Source organism: Antechinus flavipes, chromosome 6, assembly GCF_016432865.1.
Source record: "Antechinus flavipes isolate AdamAnt ecotype Samford, QLD, Australia chromosome 6, AdamAnt_v2, whole genome shotgun sequence".
NCBI lineage: Eukaryota > Metazoa > Chordata > Mammalia > Dasyuromorphia > Dasyuridae > Antechinus > Antechinus flavipes.
In genome coordinates this window covers 230,337,739-230,352,929 of record NC_067403.1, presented here as the reverse complement: position 1 = coordinate 230,352,929, position 15,191 = coordinate 230,337,739, and the positions used below count along the sequence as shown (strand labels likewise).

General features: G+C 39.3%; 1 protein-coding gene across 1 annotated transcript in view; it reads right to left on the bottom strand.

Moving 5' to 3' along the window:
• The window catches only part of LDLRAD3 (low density lipoprotein receptor class A domain containing 3), a 268,812-nt gene that overhangs the window by 160,890 nt on the left and 92,731 nt on the right, over nt 1-15,191 (bottom strand). The window contains exon 2 of the mRNA XM_051965783.1: nt 7,773-7,919. Within this exon, the coding sequence (XP_051821743.1) occupies nt 7,773-7,919 (147 nt within the window). The remainder of the gene's footprint in view (nt 1-7,772; nt 7,920-15,191) is intronic.

Here is a 15,191-nt window from a genome sequence, read left to right as displayed (position 1 = left end):
TCCCTCCCTCAAAGCCCATTTCCTAGCAGAAAACGCGGCGGCATATTCAGGATTGATGGCCAGTTATTTGGGAACTGGGATGGGCTGGAGGAAAGAGGAGGAAAAGGAGGATAATAAAAAAGAATTATGGCTACCACCAAGAGATAAAGGGCAGGGAGGTCTAGATGTGAATCTAAGCATGAACAGTGCCTGCTTGAAAGCCAACTTTGAACCGAAAACAGAGGCAGACACACATGTGTTCGTGGCTAGAAGATGGCGAACAGCCATGGATTAGGGTATTGTGTAAAAAAAAAAGCCCTGATGATTGAGTGAAATCTGGGAGGAAGCAGAGGAGGATCAATATCAACAGTTAAGTCAGGGAAGAAGAATGTGGCGTAGTGAATATATGAATATAATGTCCCATGTTCAGATGATAAGTTGAAATCAGGTTTGGCTCATGCCTCGAGCTCGTTCCCATGGCTATTTGCTGATGCGAGATAGATATGATTAATGCATGAATGTTTTCGGTGTCTCAACATTCCCTCAAGGTTCTCTATATTCCAGCTTTTTAAACTGTGGTTCACGACCCCATATTGGGTCTCCTAAGTGAATGTGGGGGTCACAAAATTATGATTTATTGCCAGCAAATTGTACCCTATTTTATAGACCTATCTATATATCCAAGGTCATGTAAAAATTTCTCTGGTCAACAGGGGTCACGAGTGGAAAAATTTAAGAAGCTTTGCTCTAGGATGTGAGAAAGAGAAATACTGTCCCCCCAATACACACACACACACACACACACACACACACACACACACACACATACACACACCATGGCAAGGGAGGATTCCAGAGCTGACAAGATCAGATAGTAAGTGTCCAAGCAAGGATTATCCAAGGGTTAACCCATGGCTTGGCCCTCTAAGCTCTGGGCTCACATAGATAGAAGTCTAATTGTGGTGGAGAGAGAGAAACTAAAAGATCATAGACTTGGAGCTGGAAGAGATTTAAAGGTTACCACATCCAAACACCTCTTTTTTTACCAATAAGAAATCCTGGGTCTCAGAGAAATTAATTAATTCATTAGAAATTAATTGATTTGCCCAAGGTCACACAGATAGTAAGCAGCAGAGCTGGAATTTGAACTCAGGTTCTCCTACTGCCTGGCTACCACTCATTCCCCTAATACTATGCTGTCTCCCTTATCGGTCTTTGGCTCCTTTTACTCATACACAGTGTTTATTTTTTAAAATCTCTGAATATAACCTGTTTCTAGGTTTCCATAGATATGGGCAGCCATCCCCAATTTTGTTACAAATACTGAAGGTAACAGAGATCTTGAGGATGAGAGAAACTTTATTTCACTCCAGAAAAAGAAAACACAACCAAATTTCAGAAATCTGAGCCTTCTGAGCAATGAAACATTCGAGGAAAGGACAAAATTAGTCCATTTGCTCTATAGAGTTTTGAAAAATAGTTATGTGATGTTTAACATATATAGGATCATTTGTCATCTAAGGGAGAGGGTGGAGGGGAAGAGGGGGAAAAATCAGAACATAAGATTTTGTAAGGGTGAATGTTAAAAATTATCCATGTATATATTTTGAAAATAAAAAAGCTTTAATTAAAAATATTTATGTGAGGAATATAAGTCAGTGTATCTGTGTTCTCATCAGTATCTCTCAAAATTCCAACACTCCATCTAGTCTTCTCATTTCTTATACAATGTGTCTGGTATACAGAAGGTATTTAATAAATGCTTGTTGGTCCATTTCTTTTAGGAATGTATCAGAGAAGTTCCATTCAATGCCCTAGAAAGACCTTATTCTAGTTTTTCATTTTTCTGAAAGAAAATGCTTTGTATTATCTCTCTCTCTCTCTCTCTCTCTCTCTCTCTCTCTCTCTCTCTCGCAATTAGGGTTAAGTGAATCACCCAAGGTCACACAACTAGGAAGTATTAAATGTCTGAGGCTGGATTTGAACTCAGGTTCTCCTAACTTCAGGACTGACACTCTATCCACTGCACCATCTATCTGCCTCTTCTTTTTTTTTTTTTATTAAAGCTTTTTATTTACAAAACATATGCATGGTAATTTTTCAACACTGACCCTTGCAAAACCTTCTGTTCCAAATTTTCCCCTCCTTCTCTCCACTCCCTCCCCTAGATGGCAGGTAGTCCAATACATGTCAAATATGTTAAAAATATATGTTAAATCCAATATTTGTATACATATTTATGCAGTTATCTTGCTGCACAAGAAAAATCAGATCAAGAAGGAAAAAAAAACTGAGAAAGAAACGAAATGCAGTGCTTTCTCTTGTGGCTATCAGTAGAAAAAGATGGTGAACTTTCTTTGACGAGGTTGTATTTAAATCCTCAACTCAAAGCATATAGTAAGTGCTTATTAAATGCTTTTTCATTCACTCATTTATTCATTCATTCACTCATTCATTCATTCATTCTCAACAAAATTAAGCAGTAAAAACAACAACTGGAAAATCGGCCCAAAGCAGGGAGCCCTTTTCCCTGAGCAGAAACCAGGGACTCTGCTTTTAGGGAGGCGGAGAATTGGACCAGCTTATCAGGGTAGTAGTATTCAGCAGGGAAGTAATCATCAGTTTTATTAGCTCAATTGAAGCCGTTACAAGGCATTCTGACAAGGGAGAAGCGAGCCCCAAGTAGCTTCAGACATCCCTGGAAAGGGAAACTTTTTACAGCTTAGTTTTGAGTTGAGAAGAAAAAAACATCCTATCAGTCAAGTCATGAATATGGCTCCTTGATAAAGATTCTGGATAACTCGTTTTTTTTTTTTTTTTTTTTTTTTTCAGTACTTGTATAATTTCTTTTCTTTTGGATTTAAGTAAGGGATTACTTATTCCAGCATTCCTTCAAAAAATATCACAGAAAGAACTCAAGCTCGAGTTTAAATCCCACTTTTGATAATCCAACAGGGAGGAAACTTCCCTCGGCTGAAGCCTTCCTTTGACCCTCAGTGTACTGTGGGGCTGACCCTGGATTTTGGAAGGTTATGACAACAAATGTGCACGTTCTTTGGATTCTACCCAAGCAGGAAAGATTCTGAGAAAGGCTTATTCAAGTCTTTCACCCTGTGAGCACCCCAGCTAAGTATGGAAAGACTCATCATCAGAGATTGGCTGATCACAAGCGACATATCCTTTTTTGTTTCTATAATAATTCCCTAATTGACAAAGACCAGCTATGGATATGAATAAAGGACTAATAAAATAGAGCATGATAAAGATTGACAAATTTATTAATCCCTTTGGCAGTCTGATGAAGTCTGAATCCTCTCTCAGAATAATGCTTTCAAATAAATAAAATATATAAGATTACAAAGGAAACCGATTATAATGAAATAAAGTTATTAAAATATTTCTTAAAAACACAAGTTTGTAAAATTGCAAGATATCCAGTGGTGAGTCCAATCACTAATTTCAAAGAAGTGATTGAGGTTAAACAATATTTCAAGCTATCCATTAATACCTGTGATGGGTGTGCAAATATCTGAATCCTCGGACTCCAAGGTTAAGAATAACTGTTGTAAAGTGTGGAAATCTTGCTGCTTACATCAATGGAGGAAAGACTCACACCGATGAAAAGAGTTTTATTACTCAGTACAGTTGAAAGAAATAGGAGGAGAAGCTAATAGGGGTTAGCTGCTCCTTCAGGGAAGAAAGGAGAAATTCACAGGAGGCAATCTGGTATAGTGAAAAGACACTAGAAGAAGAAGACCCGGAAGAAAGAGTGAGATTGGTGACTTTGCATAGCCTTCCTTTGATTAAATACAATTCACTTGCAAGCCATGGCACCATCTTCCTGATGCTACGGTCCACTTCAAAAATGAAGGACAAACAATAAGATTTGGTGGGACAATTAAGTGGCGTGGACAGAACACCAGCCATGGAGTCAAGAAGGTTTTAGACATGTACTGGACAAGTTTTGTGACACTGGACAAGTCACTTAACCCTGATTGCCTCAAAAAAAAAAAAGATTTGAATTTAACTCCCACATTGGATGCCCATCACCTGTTTCCTTATCTGTACAATAAGACATTTGAACTAGATGGACTCTGAGATTGAGTCATTCTTGCTTTGGATTTTTGACCCTAAATTAAAAAATATATATATTTGGTCAAATTTAAAATACTTTAAGAAAATTAAAGTACTTTAAGTATGACAAATAATTTACTTGGAACAATCCAGTGTTTTTGCCATATTTTAGAACCAAAAAAAAAAAAAGAGTATTAAATAGTGACTTGCCCAATGCTGTACCAAGAGTGTCAGAATCAGTTAACAATCCGAGAGCAGGTTTTAAAAGTTGCAGTTGGCTCCCCTGAAGGTAACCATGGCTCTGAGAAGCATTTTGTAAATGAGAATTTGGGCTTTGGTCATTACTGCTTGTTCAGTCTTTGTTCAGTCATTTTTCAGTCACGTTGGAGTCTTCCTGACCCCATTTGGGGTTTTCTTGGCAGAAATACTGCCATTTTTTCTCTAGTTCATTTTACAGATGAGGAAACTGAGGCAAAAAGTTAAAGTGACTTGCTCTGCATCACACAGGTAGTAAGAATAAGGTCACATTTGAATTCAGGATGATGAGTCTTCCTGACCCCAGATCTAGCATGCTACACTCTATGGTGGTACCTAGCTGCCTCCTTCTTACTGAAATCCAAAAACCTTAGCGTCCAACTTTCCTTTTCAGCCTTATCTCCCCCACTGCTCTTTTCCTGTTACTCTTATGTTTCAGCCTTCTCAGAACGCTCATTGAATTGCAGTTTCATACTGCTGTGTCTTTGTTTAAGCCTGGAATATACTCAAACCTCCCCCCTCCTCCATTTAGAACTGTTGAAATGCAATCCATTCTCCAAGGCTCAGCTCTAGTTGCTTTTTCCTCACAAAACTTTCCCTGATATTCTGGGCCAAAATCTCCCACTCTTTTAAACTCTTACAAAGTTTGCTTTGTACTAGTCTTCTGCATAAATCACCATTTACATAAAGCCTTTTTTGATTCTCTAAATGCTAGTGCTTTACCCCACTATAATCTTGCATTAATTTTGCATGTGTTTATACAGGTACATGTTGACTTCTTAGACAGAATAAAAGTTTTTTAAGAGTAAAAACTTTTATTTTTGCATCCAGTGCCTAGCACATAGTAAATTGCTTAATGATGCTATTGATTATTATGCTTTTCTACTTGTTTTATTATTTATCTTTCTCTCTTCCTTACTCTCTCTATAACCTCCTTTTAAAATGTTCCCAGCTCATACCAGAGACTACAGTCTCACTCTCCTGACTTTCTCTCCCAAAATACTATTTCATGAAGGAATCAGACATGATTTACTTCTCTTTCTCCTCTCTGGCCATCTCTTCCCCTAAAACAACCTCTTCACCTACATCCTGAAGGCAACAAGTACCCTTTCTTACTGTCCTTCAGCTCTGGATCAGGATCTATGATCAAATCACGTTTGATGTTCATTGTTTCTTGAAAGAGTATGTCAATGGATTTAACTAGGCCCCCAGTGAATCCAGGGCCGTCTCCAGTGGTCCTGATCTACATCTTGCCACTGGATCCAGATGATCGCAGAGGAGAAAGGGAGGCTGGTGACCTTGAATAGCCCTCCCTCACTTAAAATCAAATTTACTTGCATTTCATAGGCTCCCCTCCTTATGTCATGGTTGTCTTTGAGAATGAAGGACAAATAACAAAAGAGGTTCCCCCTCTCACCATCCCTATAACTTTCTGAACCAAACTATTTCCCTTTGACCATCACTCCCTTACGTGTTTTGTATAAACACTAATTTTTAAAAATTTGTATTCTAAGCACTTAAAAGAGTGTGTGGCAAATAGTAAGTATTTAACAAATGGTTTTCCATTCCTCCATTCTTCCCAGTTAGATTATAAACTGCCTAAAAGCAAGAACTTGGTTTTATTATCTTTCCAGGCCTCTGGAGACCTTTCAAAGGGCTTTGTGCACAGTAAAACTTAGATAGTATTTGTTGGAGAAAGCACAAGGCATTTCTAGACCTAACCATTTCCCTGTCTATGGGTGGATTTGTCTTTAACATGCTTCCCATGGGGTTGTGGGATTCTATTAATTGATTTTGAAAATAAATACCAAGCAACTCCTTCTTGAGGGAAATCAGGGGAAACAATGATGACAGAAAGACCAGGCAATTGAACCTGAATGAAAGCCGTGTCATGATTCTCCTATTCTGTTATCTTCAATGTGTTTTTCAACCTATCCTACATTTAGCTCATGGGACACTAAGGGATACCAGCACAGTGGTCTTCATCAGGGTTTTATGAGGGTAACAATATCAGAACTGGAAGACATCTCAAGGGCCATCTAGATCAAGCCACGTATGATCAAGGACCCTTCTACATTAGACCACGTGGTTTTTGCTTAGAAAAAGATGGGGAGTGTAATCCTGGGTCTATTGGACCTAAGCCCTCTGGCACAAAATTAGCAATACACTTCATGCATTTTTATCTTTTCACAATTTTCATGATAATTTCCCAGTTATTATCTCATTTGTTTACCATAATGGTGTCCCAGCTTTGGAAGTTCTCAATCCATATATGACATAACATTGTAAAAAGGACAGGGATTTGGGGGAGGAATTTAATTTGCAGGATAGGAAACCAATTCACAGTTTTCACTATGATTCACATGGCCTCTGTGATCTATTCTTGCTTTGGATCAATGACCCTAAATGACTCAAAGCTAATATTTTCTTAGACTATTTTAAGTTTGACAAAACACTTTACTTGGAGCAACCAAGTGTTTTACCCTGTCTTAAAGTTTAAGAAAATAAGGGTCAGAGAGTGATTCACAGATTCTCAGTTCACAAACAGTGAATATGATTGGCCCTCATACTACGTTTCCCAAAAAGTCAAGCTTATGTGTTATCTTTGCAACTTTGAAGTAACTAATATCCAATGCTTTTATAGAGAGGACATTTGCTCTAAATCTGAGGTTCCCAACTTTTTTTACTTCCCATTTCCCTTAGCTTTTAGTAAAGTATCCCCAATTCATTATGTGAGGAAATAAATTCTTTAACTTACCATGAATCTCACAAAAGAAATAAAGAAACCAATTAATTTCAATAGGAAAAATATAGTTATTTACTAAATGTTCTCCAAATCCCTTTTAGAGAAGCTTCTCAAATCCTCTGGAGGCATCCATAATCTCAAAATGGTAACCCTTTACCTTAATCCTGAAACCTTGATGTGGACCACAAAGAAACAAACAACTTGGGACTAGAAAGAATGACCCAAAGCACCAGAAATGTCAGGACATCACAGAAGAGATATGTAGCTGTTTTTTGGGCCACAAGTTGGAGAACCCATCTCCAGGAAGAGCTGGACAACACCAGGAGAGGGAGGGGAGCAATACCATACACTCCATTGGTCATCCTCTGCCTGCCTTCTCCCACCTCCCATTTTGATTTTTTCATCATAATGCTGGCAGGAGGAAAAGAGACTTCTGACAAACAGATCCCTGATCTCTGAAACTGTGTGACTTTCATCAAGTCACAAGCAATCCTTCTTCTCTCCAGTTTATCTCTAAAATGAAGGTGCTTTCCGATCAGTCAACCGGCCAATGAGAATCTATTATGAGTTGGATGCAAATAATGAACAATCCCTGCTGGTAAGAAGTTTACATTATGAATGGGGTCATGGGTCTTCAAGCTCTGAAACCTATGATCCTAATATTAGGGGAGGGGGATTCTGGATCCATCACAAAGGGAAGAGAGTCTGGGATACTCACGGCATTCCTTCTCATCGCTTTCATCAAAGCAGTCGGGTAGCCCGTCGCACTGCCACGCCCCGGGGATGCAACGTCCATTGCTGCACATGAAGTTTCCCGGAATGTTACACTCATTGGTGGAGTTATTCCCAGGCAACAGCTGGCTCTCTGTAAGAGGGGAAAGAGAGGAGAGACTTTTTAAAAGAGGAAGGGGGGAGGAAAAAAGAGAGAGAGAGGAAAGAGAGACACAGAGGGAGTAGAGAAAGAGAAACAGAGTTAGAGAGACACTAAGAGAGGGGGAGAAGGGAGAGGGAGAAAGAGAAAGGGAGAGGGAAGGAGAGGGAAAGAGAAAGAAAGAGAAAGACAGAGAAAAAAGAGACAGGGAGAGAGTTAGAAAGAGATAGAGACAGAAAGAGACAGAGACAGAGAGACAGAGATAGAGAAAGACAGACAGAGACAGAGAGACATACACAGAAAGAGAAAGAGACAAAGAGACAGAGAAAAACAGAGACAAAGACAGTAACAGAGTGAAAGGCAGAGACAGAAAGAGACAGAGAGACAGAAAGAGAGATAGACAGAGAGACACTCAGAGAGAAAAATGGAGGGAGAGAGACAGAGAGAAAGAAAGAGGGATAGAGAAAGAGAGAGTGACAGACAGACCAACCCCATGCCATTGCAATCCCACTGCTCTCTACTTATGGGCACATTAATTCTATTCCTTAGCAGGGGTTAGTGAAAAATCCACATTGCTTGTTTGTTTGTTTTTAACAGCCATCATGAGTGGCTGATTACTGTATGAGGCAGGAGTTGCCAGAAGATTCCTGATGACTTTATAGCTCTTTAAGACTTACAAAGCACTTTACATACATTCATTGCCTTAGATCCTAACAATGAAGACTTACTAGAGTAATATTCCCATTTCACCAAGCTGAGGCGAAGAGAAGGGAACATAACTATTAAGCCTCAGAGCTGGTATTTGATCATCAAACCAATCCAAGTATTTGTTAAGCACTTACTGTGTTCAAGATAGTATGGAATGAGCATTAATTAAGCACCTTATTCAAGATACTGTTCACTGTAGATACAGATAAAACAAAAAAACAGGCCCTGCCCTGAAGGCACCAACATTTGGATGGAGGAGAGAGGGAATGTGACGGAATGGATAATCAATCAAATAGCTGACAATTAGAGAAGCTGCAATAAGGGATTTCGGGAGAAAATGGTGTTGGATCTAAGCCTTGTGGGACACTGGAGATTCGAAGAAATAGACAAGCTGGAGCCAGAATGTGAAAGGCTTTGAATGTCAAGTTCAGATCCTTCCTAATTGCAAGTCCAGAGTTCTTTATCTCCCACCCTACAATTCTCAAGTACTGATACTTATGAAGAGCAACCTCTGCCTGCTCCAGAACTGCCTCAAATGCTCTGGTTCCTAGACTGACAGGGTCAATAGGATCCTGGGCTGGAAGGACCCTGGTGGTCTTATGGTTCATTTTCCCAGGTCTCTGACTTGTGAGCATTCACCCTCTGCTTCCACATTTCTGATGTCAGGACGCTCACTACTTCATGAGCCAAGCAGCCCATTTCATTATAGGATAGCTTGTACCTAATAGCTGCTGTTTCATAATATCCTTCAAGGTTTTCAAATCACTTTACCTACATAATCTTCTTTGATTTTCACAACCCAGTAAGGTTAGTGATATTATTCCCATTGTATAGATGAGAAAATTAAGGTGGGTTAAGTGATTTGCCCAGGGCCACACAGCCAGAGAGGCAGGATTTGGATGTAGTTATTTAGTATTGACTCCAAGTCTGGCACTTGAGGTACTCCATCATAGCGCCTGTCTTCTTGGTGGACTTTTGGCCCAACTCCCGAAGAAGTACCTTTGGCTCAGATTCTTCCCTTGCCATCCAGCCTTATTAATGAGAGCCAATCCTTCTTGTTGCTCTCTCCCCCACCCCCTCCATCCCTCACCATTGCCCAAATCAGACAACCAAATCTAACAAAACACTCTTAGTTAGTCCTTGAGCCTCCAAAATCCTGAGAGATTAGGGGCAAAAAGGCGAGTGTAGTTAAGTTTGTTCCAGCCTTCTAAATGCCGGGGAGATAAATATAGACCAAGTCAGAATTTAAAAATAAATCTAATGGTCACAATGGGAGCCATTTGTTCTTATCGTCAATCCAACCGGCCAAGGGGGTCACAGTTAAGGCACTCTCTCTCCCCACCCCCAACCAAATCAAGAAAGAGATCCAGAATGAGCAGTAATCACACGCCACAAACCACAGACCATCTTCTAGCCTTGGGACCTTGTAACTGGTCACTGGAATTCTGATGGATACAGATAAAGGACTAAGGAATCAGCATAAGGATTCTTAATCTATTTTGTATTATCAGCATCCCTTAGGGAGCCCAGTGAAGACTAGGAACCTCCTTCTCTGAAAAATGTTTTAAATACACAATTAAAAAAAAAACAGGATGATAAAAGAAACCAATGATATTGCAACACAGTGGTCAAAATATATTTCAAAAACTGCATGGACCTCTGGCTAAGAACTCTGGAATTAATGCTATCAGAGTCACATCACACTTTCTCTTTCTCCAATTACTATATATATATATGGTTTTATTCTGTATATCCACTCCCTTCACTTGTAGTGAGGAAAACTTGGATTTGAAACCTGTTTCTCCAATCTGTAAACTGTGTGAAGCTGGTGAATTACTTTTCCTCTCTTTCCTTGTCTGTAAAATGAGTAGCTTAGACTCAATGACCTTTAAGATCTCTGCTAACTTTTAATCCATGTTTCTATGATGGGGAGATGATTGGAACAACAGGATACACACTGACTGCAACTATATATTAAAGAAATCTGAGACAAAAAAAAAGAGAGAGAAAGGGGAAAGAAAGAGAAAAAGAAAGATAAATAGACATACACAGTGAGACAGAGACAGAAAGAGATAGAGACAGAGAGAGAAAGAGACAGAGACATTGACAGAAAGAGATAGAGACAGATAAGGAGAGACAGAGAGAGAGAGAAGAGAGAGAGAGAGAGAAGAGAGAGAGAGAGGAGAGAGAGGAGAGAAGAGAGAGAGAGAAGAGGAGAGGGGGGGAGAGAGAAGAGAAGAGGAGAGAGAGGAGAGAGAGAAGATGACAGAGAGAGAGAGAACCATAGGGAGGGAAGAAGGGAGGGAGGGAGAGTGATGTCTAAGAAAAATACACATAAAAAAAGGAAGTAAGGATATGGAAGCAAGCGGCATTTTTGTTACTCTCACATTAAAGTTAATATATGAACTATTTCACAGAAAATAAAATAACTGCTTTTTGTAACTGTATAAAAGAAGCTAGATGTGAGCTCATCTTCTGCAGTTTGCTGAAAGCATCTTTGGCTCAAGCCAGTCAACCAGCAGGATAATGGGGATGATACATTAATCTATTCCAAGTAGTTCTTATTTAGGCTCAATCTCCACACTTTGGAAGATTTTTGTTCTATGCAGTTTAAGGTGCCATCTATTAAAAATGTTCTTAAGCTTTTTCCAATCAATATTATGTCTAAGAGATGGTAGAGCTCAGTTCTCTCTTGATAATGGTCTAGATCCAGGAGAGTTTATCGGTCAAGTTCTTCCAAATAATTCAGGATCTGTATTTGTAGTCTAGGAACTGGGTATCTGTCAAGGTGGCAAGCTTCGAATGTATAATTCTAGCCACTGGGGCACATCTTGGCTAGGAATTTGGTAGGTGATGAATGTTTATAGCCCGTAATGATGGGCTGCCCTCTCTACTGCTTCCTTGCACTGATCCCTGAGTCTGGGCTCTGGGAGGATGATGCTTTAGGGACAGTTTTTGATGACAATGAGCTTGTCCAAAATCACCATCACAGTGCTTTCCTTTCAACAAACAAATAATCTGTCATTATTTCTATTTTATTACTACTGCAGAGGATAATTCCTATTGTATTGGCAATGCTCCTTTTTGGAAGTCCACGGAGAATGAATCCTCGTGCATTACAAAAGTGACATGGTTTACAATCCCCTACTTAAATTAGGGGAAATAAAGACAAGGAGTTAAGTGGCTGCATTAAGACAAAATATAAGTTCCTGATAATAATTTATAATTATCTTATATTAAGTAATCTATTTTATAATAATAATTTATTAATAATAATAACAGCTACTTTTTCAGCAGTATCTTACAACTTACATAATGCTTTCCTTGCAAAGTTGTAAAAAAGGGAATGCTAATATTATTGTAACTTTACAGTAATACATTCTACACATGTATTAGAGGACACAAAAATCCAGAGGATAATCTGTGTATCAATTTAGGATCACAGAGTTAAGCTAGAAGAGACCTAAGTGGCCACTGAGTCCAAAATTATCTTTTTGTAGATAAGGAAACTGAGGCCCAGGGAAATCCAAAGCGACAGTGCAGTTTCAGGGCAGGATTTGCACCTACTTCTCCTAATTCCCAAGCTACTGCTTTTTCCACTGCTCTATATTGCCCCTTTAAGTCAATGCAACTCAATAAGTATTTATTAAATAACTGTGTGTTGTGGATGGGTGCTAGGATACAAAGATCAAAATGGAAAAATCTTTCTGAACAAGGAGAGCTTTCATTCTGCTTCCCTCAGTCTCTCTGGACTTCTTTTCCTCATGTAGACAATGAGGGGATTAAACCAGACATCCTGGGGGGGGGTCTTTCTAGCACTAAATTTCAGGATCTTACAGGTTATGGGACATATCTCTGGCCACAGAAAACCAAAATCTCACAGATAGAAAAGAGTTTGGAGACAGTTTAACCCACTCCTGAAAAAGAATTTTCTCTGAAAACTAAATAATGATGATGATGAAAAATAGCATTTATACATTGGTTAATGTTTGCAAAGTGGTTTTCCATATATTACCTCATTTGATCTTCACAACAACCTTGCAAGACAGGTGCTATTATTATAATACTCATTTTTTTGCAATTGAGGAAACTGAGGCAGACAGCGATTGTCTTTCCCAGGGTAACACAATTAGCTATTAAAGTGTGTGAGGTGGGATTTGAACTCAGGTTTTCTGATCTCTGGGATATTGAAGGCAGTCTAGACAAAGTCACTGAGAGGAGAGAGAGAGAATGCCCTGTATAAGAAACAAATAAGGTAATTCTTAAGAGTGAACAGAAAGGGAGTGAGAAGGAATATTAGTTATTATTACCATTTATTATTATTATTAATCCTAACAATGCTCTTCTAGATACTATAGCCAGCTCTACTGAGGATCCAGAAAAGAAAGTCCTTGTAACCAAGGTCCTTTTCACTGTCAAATAACTCAACTTTATAAATTGATAAGGTTTTTATCAATAGAAATGATGTGAAGGAAAAGGCACAACCATCTGCTTTGCTGCCAGCCCCTAAGGACCATAGGACCTTCCATATAGATGTCTTCTCCACTGGGATGTGAGCAGGGACTGGCTTCTTTTTTGTTTGTATCCCTACTGTTTAGCACAGTGATCTGCATACAGTAGGTGCCTCATAAATGCTTCATTCACTCATTCTTTGAAGAGCTCCCTAGGCAGCCTGTTCCCATATTGTTATGATTATAGGGGATGTTTTTCTTTACATCAAGCTTAGATTTGCCCTTTAATACCTTCCATCCATTGCCACCGGTTCCATCACATGGCGTCAAGTAGGACCAATGGAATTTCTCTTCCAGGTGACAGGCCTTCAAATACTCCAAGATTGCTATCAATGTGCCCAGGCTGACTATGCTCCTGCCCTGCACCAGCTCTACATAAAGCATGAGCTCAAGGTCCTTTACAATCCTACTTGTCTTTTTCTAGATCCTCTTCAGTCCTTCCTAAAACATGGCATCCAGAATTTTACTTTATTTTTTAATTAAAGCTTTTTATTTACAAAACATATGCATGAGTAATTTTTCAACATTGACCCTTGCAAAACCTTCTATTGCAACTATCCCCTCCTTCCCCCCCACTCCCTCCCCCAGATGGCAGATAGTCCAATACATGTTAAATATGTTAAAATATGGCATCCAGAATTGAAGGCAAATTCTGGCAAGTACCAGGGCCAGCGCTCAAACCCAGATCTTGAGATTTAAAATCTAGTGCTCTTCCAACAAAGCCATAGTGCTAATAAACTACCTGCCCAGTGCTCTATCTTTCCCTTGCATGGGATTCCTGCCACACAGAGCACATCTCCTCTCTTACTTAAAAATACAAGACGGAGACGTCTGGATCTCCACAGCTAAATTATGGCACTGATTGCTCTCAAAGGCTAGAAATCTTTTTAGCTTGACACGAGGACCTTCTGCTACCTGCAATATGTATCCCACCATGTATGTCTTGGGACACATTTAGAAGCCCAAAATCCAAGCATTAGCAAGAGTCAGCTAGTTGAGTTTTCTCCTCTACATTTGCTTTTTATTCTTCATTAAACTGAAAAGTAGAAAACGTTTGGCCATTTTCACCACAGCACATCCCTTCCTTAAAATAGCTGTGCCATCTGCCCCCAGAATAAAAGGTCTTGAGCTCACCCACTCAGGGCCAGAGCAAACAGTCTTGCTTAACAGTTACTTCCCTACTGCCTGGCATCCACAGATTTCAGGGAAGCAAAAGAACAGGGGGCTTACAAAGGCTGAACATCTGCTGCGTTCTGATCCAGTTCACCTTGGGACGACATGAGGAATGGACAATCTTTCTCGTTATTGATTTTCCCAGCTTTTGAACAGGGATTCTATTACTCGGAGTTGTTCTTGGACTTAATTGGAGGAGTTATTTTTTTTTCTTTTTTTTTCCTCCAAGCTTTCATTCATTCATTAAACAATTATTAAGCACCTACTATGGGGAAGCAGAGCAGTCAGGAGACAAGTTTAGAGCTGGTGTTATGTCAAGTTACTTTGTTTGCCTCAGTATCCTCATCTATAAAATGAGTTGAGAAGGAAATGGCAAACCACTCCAGTATCTTTGCCAAGAAAATCGACAAAAGGGTCATGAAGAGTTGGATACTACTGAAAACAACTAAATAACAAATGTGTCAGATTCCATGTTAGGCACTTGAGATCCAAGCTTTTTGCCTTTGCTATTATGAGCTCTCCAAATGTAATTGTCTTTTTCCTTTGAAAGAAGCTCTATGGCATAGTAGATAGAGCCCTGGGCTTAGAATCAGGAAAATTTATATTCCAATCTGGCTGTGTGACCCTGGCCATATCACTTAACCTCTCTGCCTCATTTTACCCATCTGTAAAATACTGATGATTTAAAAAGTACCTACATCCCAGGATTGTCTTGAGGACTAAATATTATCTGTAAAACATTTAGCACAAGACCTTAAACAAATACAAGATATTAATAAATATTTACTACTTAGCAGAACGAGTTGAGGGGAGAGGGATTAGTTAGAATGCTGTTATAATACTTAAGAAGAGAACCAGAGTGGGGACCATGTGG